The sequence below is a fragment of the Bos javanicus genome, chromosome 5, assembly GCF_032452875.1.
Source record: "Bos javanicus breed banteng chromosome 5, ARS-OSU_banteng_1.0, whole genome shotgun sequence".
Lineage (NCBI taxonomy): Eukaryota > Metazoa > Chordata > Mammalia > Artiodactyla > Bovidae > Bos > Bos javanicus.
Genome location: NC_083872.1, coordinates 57,584,536 through 57,595,419, shown reverse-complemented (window position 1 = coordinate 57,595,419; position 10,884 = coordinate 57,584,536). Strand labels below are relative to the sequence as shown.

The 10,884-nt window shown below is 57.0% G+C and overlaps 1 protein-coding gene across 3 annotated transcripts in view; it reads right to left on the bottom strand.

Moving 5' to 3' along the window:
* The window catches only part of ANKRD52 (ankyrin repeat domain 52), a 16,850-nt gene extending 5,966 nt beyond the window's left edge, over positions 1-10,884 (bottom strand). For 2 of the 3 annotated variants that reach the window (XM_061416841.1, XM_061416842.1), the window contains exons 1-27: positions 10,749-10,884; positions 10,354-10,437; positions 9,821-9,899; positions 9,559-9,629; positions 8,327-8,527; positions 7,734-7,821; positions 7,476-7,618; positions 6,965-7,177; positions 6,635-6,713; positions 6,266-6,380; positions 6,075-6,157; positions 5,849-5,966; positions 5,552-5,620; positions 5,214-5,354; positions 5,053-5,133; positions 3,829-3,940; positions 3,552-3,623; positions 3,102-3,303; positions 2,767-2,854; positions 2,573-2,690; positions 1,633-1,852; positions 1,368-1,455; positions 1,176-1,259; positions 927-1,072; positions 627-709; positions 344-426; positions 53-144 (exon numbers count right to left, since the gene is read on the bottom strand). In XM_061416841.1, coding sequence (XP_061272825.1) covers positions 53-144; positions 344-426; positions 627-709; positions 927-1,072; positions 1,176-1,259; positions 1,368-1,455; positions 1,633-1,852; positions 2,573-2,690; positions 2,767-2,854; positions 3,102-3,303; positions 3,552-3,623; positions 3,829-3,940; positions 5,053-5,133; positions 5,214-5,354; positions 5,552-5,620; positions 5,849-5,966; positions 6,075-6,157; positions 6,266-6,380; positions 6,635-6,713; positions 6,965-7,177; positions 7,476-7,618; positions 7,734-7,821; positions 8,327-8,527; positions 9,559-9,629; positions 9,821-9,899; positions 10,354-10,437; positions 10,749-10,775 — 2,980 coding nt within the window. In that variant the 5' untranslated portion in view covers positions 10,776-10,884. The remainder of the gene's footprint in view (positions 1-52; positions 145-343; positions 427-626; positions 710-926; positions 1,073-1,175; positions 1,260-1,367; positions 1,456-1,632; positions 1,853-2,572; positions 2,691-2,766; positions 2,855-3,101; positions 3,304-3,551; positions 3,624-3,828; positions 3,941-5,052; positions 5,134-5,213; positions 5,355-5,551; positions 5,621-5,848; positions 5,967-6,074; positions 6,158-6,265; positions 6,381-6,634; positions 6,714-6,964; positions 7,178-7,475; positions 7,619-7,733; positions 7,822-8,326; positions 8,528-9,558; positions 9,630-9,820; positions 9,900-10,353; positions 10,438-10,748) is intronic. The other variant, XM_061416840.1, reaches the window with a different exon arrangement.

Genomic DNA, 10,884 nt, shown 5'->3' with positions numbered 1-10,884 from the left:
AGGTTAAGAAGTCACCTCCTGAAGAACGTCCCTGACCCCAGACCCCACCCACCTTCTTCATCCACAGCCAGCACGGTGGCCCCACGACTCAGCAGGGCCTGCACCACAGAGGCTAGGCCATTCCGGGCAGCAATGTGTAGTGGCCTTGGAAGAAAGGAAGAAAAGGAGAGTGTGAAGTCAAGGGGGTGGCAAGCTGCCCTTCCACCCTCAGCCAGAGCAGCCACACTGCCAGGCGAATACTGTGAGTTCCAGAGAGCTGGAGCCCCTGGAATGGGCAGCAGCCTCCTTTCCACCTCCCCAGCCCCCACCCCTCAGCCAAGAGCCCCCTACCCCAGGCACTCACATCTGCAGCGCGCTGTTTGTAGCATTGATAAGGCCAAGGTCTTGGGTTTCTGCCAGGATCATGAGGGCACACTTCTCATGGCCCTGAGGGAGAGGGGCAGAGAGTGAGGGCTGGAGAAATGGAAGCCTGACCACAGGAGCTGAGGAGGGTGGCAGGGGTACACAAAGCTGTCCCACCAGGCAGACAGGACAATCCTGACTTCCCCTGAGCCCTCTCACCAGACCCAGGTCTTTCATCAGGCCCTGCCCCATACAGAGACCCCCACCAGCACCACAGACGGTACCTTGCTACAGGCCAAGTGGAGGGCAGTGTTCTTGTTCTCATCTAGCACAGTAAGGTCTGCCTTCCCTCGATACAGCAGAAATTCTACAAGGGAAGGGAGGCAGAGAGGGGTGATGCTCCCTTCCAGAGCTGGGCTAGTCTGGCTCTCCTTGCTCTTGTCTGCACATGTTTTGCATCCCCTCTGCAGAGAGTGAAACATCCAAAGACAAGCCTCCTGCCTCCTAACCCCCACCGGCAGGGCTGACTCATCTCATGAAAACCCAGGGGGAGTACCTCCCATCCACATGGGGCCCCTACACACCCACAGCTGCAGTCTGCCCGTTCTCAGCTGCTGTCATGAGCGCGGTGCGGCCAGTGTGGTCCGTGGCGTTCACCTCGGCTTGGTGCTGCAGCAGCATCCGGAGCCCAGAGACGTTGTCCGCGAAGGCAGCGGCGTGAAGAGGGGTCCTGTGGGGAGGAGTCAGGGCAGAGTGAACCGGGAGACCCTTTCTCTTGAGCAGAGAGGAAGCCAGGGGCAGCGGAGGCGTCTCCCAAGGCTCCTGCCACTCACCGTCCTTTGGCATCTCGGCTGTTCACAATCTTGGCACCCAGAGCTCCCAGCAGCATCTCTGTGGTGCTGTCCTGGTTATTAATACTGGAGGAAGAGGAAGGGTCAGCAGGAGGGGCATGGGGAAACAGACGGTCTGTCCTATGCCCACATCACAGACCCTTGGGTGGAGCTGGGGCTGAGGAAGGGACTTACACTGCACAGTGCAAAGGAGTGAAGGGGTTTCCTTCCAGATATGAAAACGGGCTGTGTTCAAGTAACAACTCCAGACAATCTTCGTGTCCTGAGGACGAGGAGGGAAGAGTGGTGATGGAGAGAAATAACACCACGACCCCTTTCATTGGTCTGTCCCATCTCTTGACACCCCATTCTACTTCCAGATCCAGAGCAACCCACGAGTCCTTGTCTGCCTCCCTCCACCCCCATCTCAGCTGTCCCCACAAAGGCCCCAGAGCCACACCAGTGTAGGAGGCCCAGTGCATGGGCGAGTATCCGCTGTAATCCACCCCGGTATCCAGGGGGTCTGTAGACAGGGCGGCCTGCAGCAGGGTCCGCAGCACTGCGGTGTGGCCACAGGCTGAGGCCAGGTGAATGGGCGTGCGGCCCTTGAAGTCTCGGCACAGCACAAATGCATCGTGGTCCAGCAGGGCAGCCAGGCAGTCCTCACAGCCAGTCACTGCCTGTGGGTGACGCGGGGGTGTCAGTCCTGAGGCTGGCCCAGGAGTAAGAATCGCTTCCCGGGCTCCGATCCTTGTCTTTGCAACCATGATTCTAAGTATTGTTTAGTTGCTAAGTCATGTCCCACTCTCTGTGACCCCATGGACTGCAGCATGCCAGGCTTCCCTGTCCTTCACTATCTCACTATCTTCAAACTCAGGTCCGTTGGGTTAGTGACACCATCCAATCATCTCATCCTCTGTTGCCCCCTTCTCCTCCTGCCCTCAATCTTTCCCAGCATCAGGGTCTTTTCTAATAATTCTAAGTATTAAGGATCGGCATCTCCTTCCCTGACTCTATGCCATCAGACAAGCAGGATAGTGAGAGTTAACACTGGCCCTCTGCAGTGGGAGACTAAGGAGTCAAACAACCCCATGGGATGAGGAGGAGACAGCTTTAGGGCAGGTGATGGTGGAGAAGGATCGGGCAAGTGGCATCATTATCAAACAGGAGAGGGCCAGCTGGGGACCCTGGGCAGAGTCTAGGCGGTGAGCAGGTGACTACACAGGATCACAGAGCAGGGTAATCAGGAAGATGAACTGTGGGCATCAGATCTTCATCCTGGAACAAGCATGCTAAGGCCCACTAAGACTCCCGCCCACCTACTAGACAATCTGATATCCTACTGTGCGCTCCTGTGTCTGAGCCCTTCTGTGAGCAACCCCACCCTGAAGCCCACTCACCCCGCGGTGGAGGGCGGTGCGGCCCCGGAGGTCAGCAGCGTCAGCCGTGGATCCTTTCTCTAGCAGCAGATGTACGCAGTCCACGTGGCCATTCATGATGGCCAGCATCAGCGGGGTTCTACCGAGGGGGCAGGGAAAGGGTGAGGGCCTGGCAGGGCTGGGAACCCTGCACCCCACCCCCAGCCCACACTCACTGTCCATAGGCATCCATGACATCCGTGATGTCAGCGCGTTCCCCACTGTCGATCAGCAAGTGCAGGGAATCAGTGTGGCCAGAGGCAGCTAGGTGAAGAGGGGGCCTTCAGTGTCAGGCATGGTCGGGGAAGAAGACCAGGTGGAGGGTGGAGGTCATGGGAGGACACGGGGTAGGGAGAAGTCTTGGGGGAGAGTCAGCACTTGAGGTTTGCATCCTCCTTGCCCTACCCTATCTCAACCCCAGTCCCTTCAGGGTTCTGGAGGGAGCTGGGGACCAGTCCCAGAGGAGGCCTGGGGTGGCAAGGGGAGGAAGCAGCCCACAGGGCACCCTTACCAGCAGCATGCAGGGGTGTCCACTTGCGTTTGCGCTCCTTGATGAGGGCAGAGGCGCCGTGGGCCGTTAGCACCTCCACACACTCAGTAGAGCCTCGCTCAGTGGCCAGGAAGAGCGCGGTCCGGCCCTTGTGGTCCCTCACGTCCAGGTTCACCAGCGTCTCAGCCAGTGTCTTCAGGGCTTCACAGTGACCGTTGTAGGCCTGGAGGGGTGTGGGAAATCCATGGATAAAGCTCCAGACATGGCCCCACTCTGCTCTTGGGGCCCACGGGGAGACTCTGGGCAGCAGGCCTCCCCGTGAGCTCCTTGGGCCCCTCTCAGACCACTGCCTGCTTGCCACATCCCCACGAGAAGGCAGAAGCAAGGACGGATTCACACGTGCTGGTACCTGTGAGCCGGCCTGGGGCGGGTGGGGACAGGGAAGGCAAGAGGAAAAGACCTGGGACTCACAGCTAAGTGCAAAGGGCTGACTGGAATGGTGCTCTCTACATCCTCCAGGCAGTTAAAGGACATTTCTAAGAGCTGCAATGGACAGAACAGGAGGTGCTGAGGTTCTGGTATTCCCAAGACATCACCCTTGACTCCACCCACAGCAATCCCCGAAGTCCCTGGATCTAGAGACCACACTGGACTCAACCACCCCTTGGCCTGAGAATCCAGACACAGAAGCAGACTGCGTGCTGGGCCCTGCCCTGCTCCCATTCCCCACACCAGGTCCCACACGTACCAGTTCGAGGTTCTGTCTATTGCCATAGGCGGCTGCATAGTGCACAGCTGTGTAGCCCTGCCTGTCCCGCAGGGAGGGGTCTGCACCGTTATCCAGTAAGAATTCCAAACAGCTGTGGGACAGGAGCAGATGGTGAGGAAGGGACAGGCCTAGCCAGGGAGGGTACAGTTTGGGAGGAGCAGAGGATAGGGCAAAGGAGCCCCTCCAGGCTGAGCTGGCCCACGCTCACCCCTCACTCTTAGGAGGCTAACTCCGGCCCGTTTGACCCAGACCCACCACCTCCAGGTCTGCCCCGAACCACTCTAGCTCCTCGACCCTTTGAATGTGCTCCTAGAGACCCTGGAGAACAACCACAGTTACCAATCTGCTGATTGAAACACTCTTCCCCACCTCCAGGCACACTGACCCTGCCTTCTCCTCCTAGCCCATCGGGAAAAGGCCTGCTTGTCTCACACTCACTCCCAGCACCCTCTTCTGTGGGAAGCCCTCCCCAGCCTTCCCAACAGGTGCCTCCTTCCCTGGCACCACTCTCACAGATCAGTAGCAACTCTACTAGTAGTAATAGTAATATTGCATTTAACATTTACTACGTGTCAAACACCGTTTTGTGTAGTAAGTGTGTGGTAAATCACTTAATCCTCACAATGATCCTTTGAGGTAGATACTGTTCTTATCCCTACTGTGTCTGAGGAAACTGAGGCCCAGAGATTAAGTTACTTGCCAGAAGTCACACAGTTACAAGTTAGGCCTCCCAGATTTTAAATATCTTTTTGTTGTTGTTGTTAGATAAATAAACCCTTTAAAACAGTCATAAAGAAAAATTACAAGGATAATAGAGTTCCCATATATTAGTCACCCAATTTCCTCTATTATTAACATCTTACACTAGAAGGTGTAATCTTGGGGTATTACCCCAAGAATAAGAATCTCGGGGTAATTCATTTTTTATCCTTACCACCTACAACAGTACTTGGTGTACCTATTAAGTAAATACTCATTTAATGCTTGAGGAATAAATGAATTTGTGTTTAGCTTTTCTGATCCTCTCAAGAAGACCATCCATTTCTTGAAGGAAGTATCTCTCCCACTTCTGCCTGTACCCACGGTGCTTGGTCCAGGATTAAACTCAGGGTGTAAGGCAGCAGAAGACAGTGGTGGAGAATAACAGGACGGGAATCTGCCCTGCTGGGGAGGTGCAGCCCAGGGGTCTTCTCTGCTACTCACAAGAAGGCCTCTTTTCTGCGGGACTCCTTCAGGGGCTCATCCTCTTCAGCATCATGGCTGGAAGGTGAGTGGGGCTCTGCCCTGGTAGAGGAGAGTGAGGAAGTCTGGTAGGGTGCTCGGGGAGGAGAGTGGGGCTGAGAAGAACCAAGAGGGCGCCTCACCTCCTGTAGGTGTCGGAGGCGGCAGCATAGTGGAGGGGAGAGCAGCCTTTACAGTCAGCCTCGTTGACGCCGGCCCCGGCAGTCACCAGCGTGACGGCGCACTGGTAGCTGCCGTTGGCGGCTGCATAGTGCAGTGGGGTCCTGGGGAGAAGCAGAGGAGGGTGGAGAAAAGAATCAGGGGCAGGTCCAAATGCAACCAGAGGTGCAGCCATAAGCTGCTTTGTAATGTTCTCCTCCCTCAGTCTCCAACTCCCCACCCTGCCTCCATCACTTCCTCCATCACTTGTCTCTGATTGGGCACCCTCTCTGTATATATACACTCCTGCACAATAACACACCTTCCAAATTTGTCTCTCCTCCTCAAGTCAGCTCCACTGCTCAACAGCAAGTTAAGACATTCAACATTCCTGAAAGGAAGGAGGGTACGGGTTAATGAGAGAAAGCGCTTCAAGGAGAAGCCACAGGCTTCTCCCCAGGGAGAGGCTGAAGGGGGACAGAACTGGACAGCCCTTTCTGCTGCCACTGTTCTCACCGCGAGAGGTGGGGAGCTCTGGGCAGGAGAGAAGGAAGGGTCCAGACTGCTGCCCAGACTCCTTCGCTAGGCCTGGGGGAAAAACAGGGGGATGAGAACTCACCCTCCGGAAGCAGCAGCATGAAGACAGGTACGGCCAAGGTTGTCAGGTGTGTTGATGTCGAACCCAGCTGAAAGCACGTGCTCGTTGCTGAGTGAGGATACGATGCTGTACAGCTGACCTGAGGGGCCAGAACAGCCGCAGGTCCCACCTGAGGGCATGGGCCAGAGCAGGACATGGCCCCTGCTCTCCTGCCCTCCTTCCCACACCCAAACCAGTCAGCTCATACCTGAGGAAAGAAGCTTACGACAACAGTCAGAGAATCCAAAGAGAACAGCTAAGTGCAGGGGAAACATGTCGTGGATGCCGCGCCTGCGAGAAGGGGAGGGACTCAGTCCTCAGTGGGGACCAGCTGCAGCCCCACCACCAGCCTGGGGTCTGAGGCAGCCTAGAAGTGGGGCCGGGGGTCTCTGCACTCACCGGGCGGTATCCGCGCCGTTGGTCATGAGGGTGCTAATGAGCAGCTCGTGTCCGTAGCGAGCGGCCACGTGCAGTGGCGTGTTCCCAAATTTGTCGGCGCAATCAATCTCGCTGCCTGAAAGGGGGCAGCGCATGCACACACTGAACTAACCCTTAGGCTTCAGGCCACTCCCACTAATTAGTGAGCCACCATCTGAGGGGAGCTGGGCAGGTGGAGCAGGGCCATTTCCACAAGCGCCTTGCTCCAGAGCGCCAGATGCCTGTCCTGACTGAAGATGGGGTGGGAGGTAAAAGGAAGAAGAGGGGTCTCTAGAGATGAGTTCTCTGAGGAAGGAGAAGAAGAGGTCACAAAGCCTCCCAAGTCCATACCGTTCTGGATGAGGATCTGGGAGCGGGTGAAACGGCCGTGAATGGCAGCCATGTGCAGAGGACTCTTCCCTTCTTTGCTCTGTGGAAACACAGCATTTTTTCCCCTAGTGCGAAGCATGGAGCATGCCCTAGTCCCCTTTCGAAAGGACACATCTTTGAAGATAGGGCGACCATAGGGACATCTTCTCAACCCACTTTCTCCTGGGAAGGTCTGGTCAATTCAGGACACAAGCAGATGACTCCCCAGAGAATTATCCAGAGGGGCAGATACAGTCAGCACCCCGAGCCAGGGTCCTCTCCCCCTAGTCCCCGACTCTTCCCTTCAGGCACCTGGTAGTTGACATCCGCCCCGTTATTGACCAGCAGCTCCAAACACAGCGCGCCATTGGTGGAGACTGCAGCCACGTGCAGCGGCGTGAAGCCCTTGTCGTTCGGCTGGTTGACATTGGCTCCTGCATTCACCAGCTCGATAGCCACAGCATCCTGGCCCAGGTAGCAGGCGATGTGCAAAGCTGTGTTTCCAAAAGCGTTGGGCTCATCAATCTGGATTTCCAGGGGTGAGGGTCAGGGGATAAGGGAGGTATCAGTTTAAACAAAGTGGAAGCCGGCACAGAGCCTAAAGAGTCCCAGAAATCCAACAATGGCCTCAGACTCCTAAGGTTCCCAACCCAGAGACTGAAGGCACTTCTGCTTAAGACAAGCATTATTCAGATCCTCTCACCACATCCCCCCAACTCCCCAAACCACAACAGGAACCCCAGCACCCTCCCATCTCCCGAAGAGATTCTGAACTCCAGCTCCCTGGCCTCACCCCAATCCCTGCCATGCTCTGCACCCTGACCTCAGCCCCCATCCGGAGCAGGTACTTCACCACTTCAATCTGGCCACTGGCAGCAGCTGTATGGAGCAGCCCATAGCCCTTGCGGTCCTTGCAGCCGAGGTCTGCGCCCCGTGCCACCAGCAGTTTCAGGACCTCCAAATGCCCTGGGAAGGGAGTGCATGCTCTCAAGGACATGGAGGGTGAGCACCTCCAAAGGCTGCAACCCTACATCCCTGCCCGAGGAACCCCAAATCCTGCTCATCCCGATTCTCCTCTCACCTAGAAAAGCTGCCCAGTGCAGAGGCTGCCGCTCCTTTTTGTCACAAACGTTCAAGCTGGCTCCCTTATTGAGGAGCAGGTTCACCGTCTGTAGCAGGACAGCAAAGACACCTATTCAGAGCCAGCTTCCTGTCTTCAGTGTACCTAAGAGCACCTGAAAAGGCTGAGGCAGCCCTATGTTTCTGTTCTTGGGCAGAACAGAGAACTAGGGGGAATGGAGAAAGCAGACACTAAGGAGAACCCAGATAGAAGTGGAAATCTGAGGTAAACTCAAGAGAGTCTCTTCAGGTGATCTGGTGGTTTTTGAATTCATTCGAAGTCTTCTAAATGTGCTGAAGGACATGGACTCTCCCTTCAGAAAAAGGCACGCAGGCAAACATTTTCCATGCAGCTTCAGAGGTTTTATCACCCTCTTGAGGTCCAAGTCAAGAATTTCCCTCTAACCCAACCATTGATTTGATGCTTGAGCCCAAGTATTTATATAATCATCTGGGCTGCTGTTCCCCAGGCCTAATGGCCTGGAAGCAGGGGAAGGGGAGCGGGAAGGGAAGGAAAAAGGCAGGAAGCTGGGCATGGCCTGCAGTGGTCCTCACCTCCAGATGCCCGCTATGCACTGCATGGTGCAGGGCACTGCGCCCGCTCCTGTCAGCCACGTTGAGGCTACTCAGTAGGGGTGCCAGAGCCTCAGCACACTTGGTGGCCCGGTTGGCAGCAGCCACGTGCAATGGTGTCTGCCACAGCTTGTCCCGGGCATTCACATCTGCTGAATGTGCCAGCAGCAGTCCCAGCACCTTCTGTGGAGGGGCGGAGGATAAAAGAGAAGACAGAGGGGGAGCAGGAGGTAAACCAATAGGAGATGGAGGGGAGAACTGGTCAGCACAGAACACATGTTCCCCTCTCCCCACTACCCCAGCACAGAGTTACTCTCATTTTTCCAACACAGTGAGCTTTTCAATACCCACTTTCCATCTTCTGGATTTTCTTCGAGCTTAAAATCTTCCCTAACTTGCTGAGGAAAACACAGAACTCTTCCTCAAGTCAACTGGTATCGTTTCCCAACCCATACCCTGAAAATCTTCACCCACACATACAGCCACTACCGAGCAGATCCCCACACAGAGGCTCCTGACCTCCCACCACTTTTAGGAAAGATAAATGCTCCCACTACATTAATGCCCTGAATACCCCCTTCTATCCTTCCATAGACATCAAAATCATCTCCATTACCTAGGTAAGCAGATACTGGCTCCTCTAGGAGAGGAGCTAAAATGCCCCTCCTGTTCACCACCCACCCCATTCCCATTCCCTAGTAGCTGGAGCCAGGGGAAGTGACTGCCAAGCCAAGAGGAAGGTCATCTTTTCCCGCTCTTCAGGGTTGAGGGGCCCAACTGATGAGGTATGTTTGATCCTTGCACTGTCAACTTCCAGGCTACCTAAGGGCCAGGGATGTCACAAACCACTCCCTCCCAACCCCCGCCCCTCAAGCACAAGGAAAGAAATCTTAGTGCCCAGAGGGGGGTCAGACTCCAAGGTGGCCCCCCTGGGAGGGATGAGTCACTCAGGCCTGGCAGCAGGGCCCCCTGCAGTCTGCCAGCCCAGTGTTAAGCTCTCCCCTGACGTCACATCAGCTGGCAACACTCAGCCCCCACCCCGCCTTACCAGCCAGTTCCAGGGGTAGGAGGGAGGGGCCAAGGTCTGGTCTCCTCCCAACCTGGGGGTAGACCATAACCTGTGGGGCAGCGGACTAAGGCTCTCCAACCCTTGTCATCCTCCTTTAACCAACTCATCCCCTTCGGAAGGGAGAAAGGAGCGGGGAGGCCAGTACCTCATTTCGGGAGGCAGCAGCACGATGAAGAGGGGTCAGCCACAGTGTGTCCTTAGCGTTGACATTAGCACCTGTGGGACGCAATACATTCTTTTGGTGGGAGTTGGAGAGCAGGTGGGGAAGAAAAGCCAGAATCAGGCCAGGAAATCTAGATGGAGACAGAACCTCGCCTGGACCCAGCTGGACCATCCTTGGATACAACAAATAGGCTCCTCCCTCGGTCCCTCCCTGGGCACCACACCTTCCAGCTCCCCACTTTCACCTGACATCAGTAGCAACTGGAGGATGGGGACATCGCCTACGTAGGCAGCAGCATGCAGTGGGGTTCGCCTCTCTTGGTCCTGGTAAGGCAGAGAAGAGGAGCGGCTATGGGGGTGAACTACCCAGGACCCCAAGTCTTAATGCTCCAGGCCTTTCCCCACAACCTCTTCGCACAGGTTCTGTGGCCTCTTAAACCCCAATCCTAGGTCAAAGCCAGGACCTAGGAGGGTGGAGTCAGGGGGTCGGGGCCACCGGCAGCGAAGCAACCTCCTTCTTCCAGAAGGGGTGGGGGCGCTGCAGACACGGATGGTTCAGAAGAGAACACCGTTTCTGGGCATCCTCAGCCCTACTGGTCTGTGCTCCAAGCCTGCCCTGCTCTTCATCCCCAATGTACAGCAGTCGCCCATCCCAGGGTGGAAAGAGCTGCGGCCTCCCCCGAGCCGAACAGACACGGAGCCGCCCCACGCGTGGGGAGGGGTCCTGAACGCCAGGGCCCAGATTACCGGTTCGCCATCCTCCCTGATCTCAACTCACCAGCACATTGATGTTCTCCTTCTGCGAGAGGAGAGAACGCACTTCCTCCACATCTCGGCTAAAGATGGCCTGGACCAGGGGCGGCTGCAGGGAGAACCGGCGTTCAGGGAGCGGGCCGGAGCGGAACCGGGGAGGGGGGCGGGGGACACCGGGTTTGAGATGGGGGGGGCGACGCCGGAGGGGCTTCGCTCTGGGGTCCTGGCTGCAGGGGGCTTCCACGGTGTCTCCGCCGGTCGCCAGGCCCCCAAGGACACCGGCTCGGTTGAGGGGAGCGTGGCGTGGGGCGGGGCGGGAGCCCCGGGCTCGGGCCCAGCCTAGGCCGCACATCCCCGGGCTCGCGTGGCGGCGGTGTCGGGCCCTGGAAGGAGGAAGCGAGCGAGGGCAGGAGGGCTGACCTGGTCCGTGATGCTGAGGATCCCCATGGCCCGGCCCGGGCTCCGTCCGCATCGAGCTCCCGGCGGCGGCGGCGGCGGCTCCACCGGGGACACGGGGCGGCCCAGGCGGCGGCTGCGGCGGCGGCTGCGGGGAGAG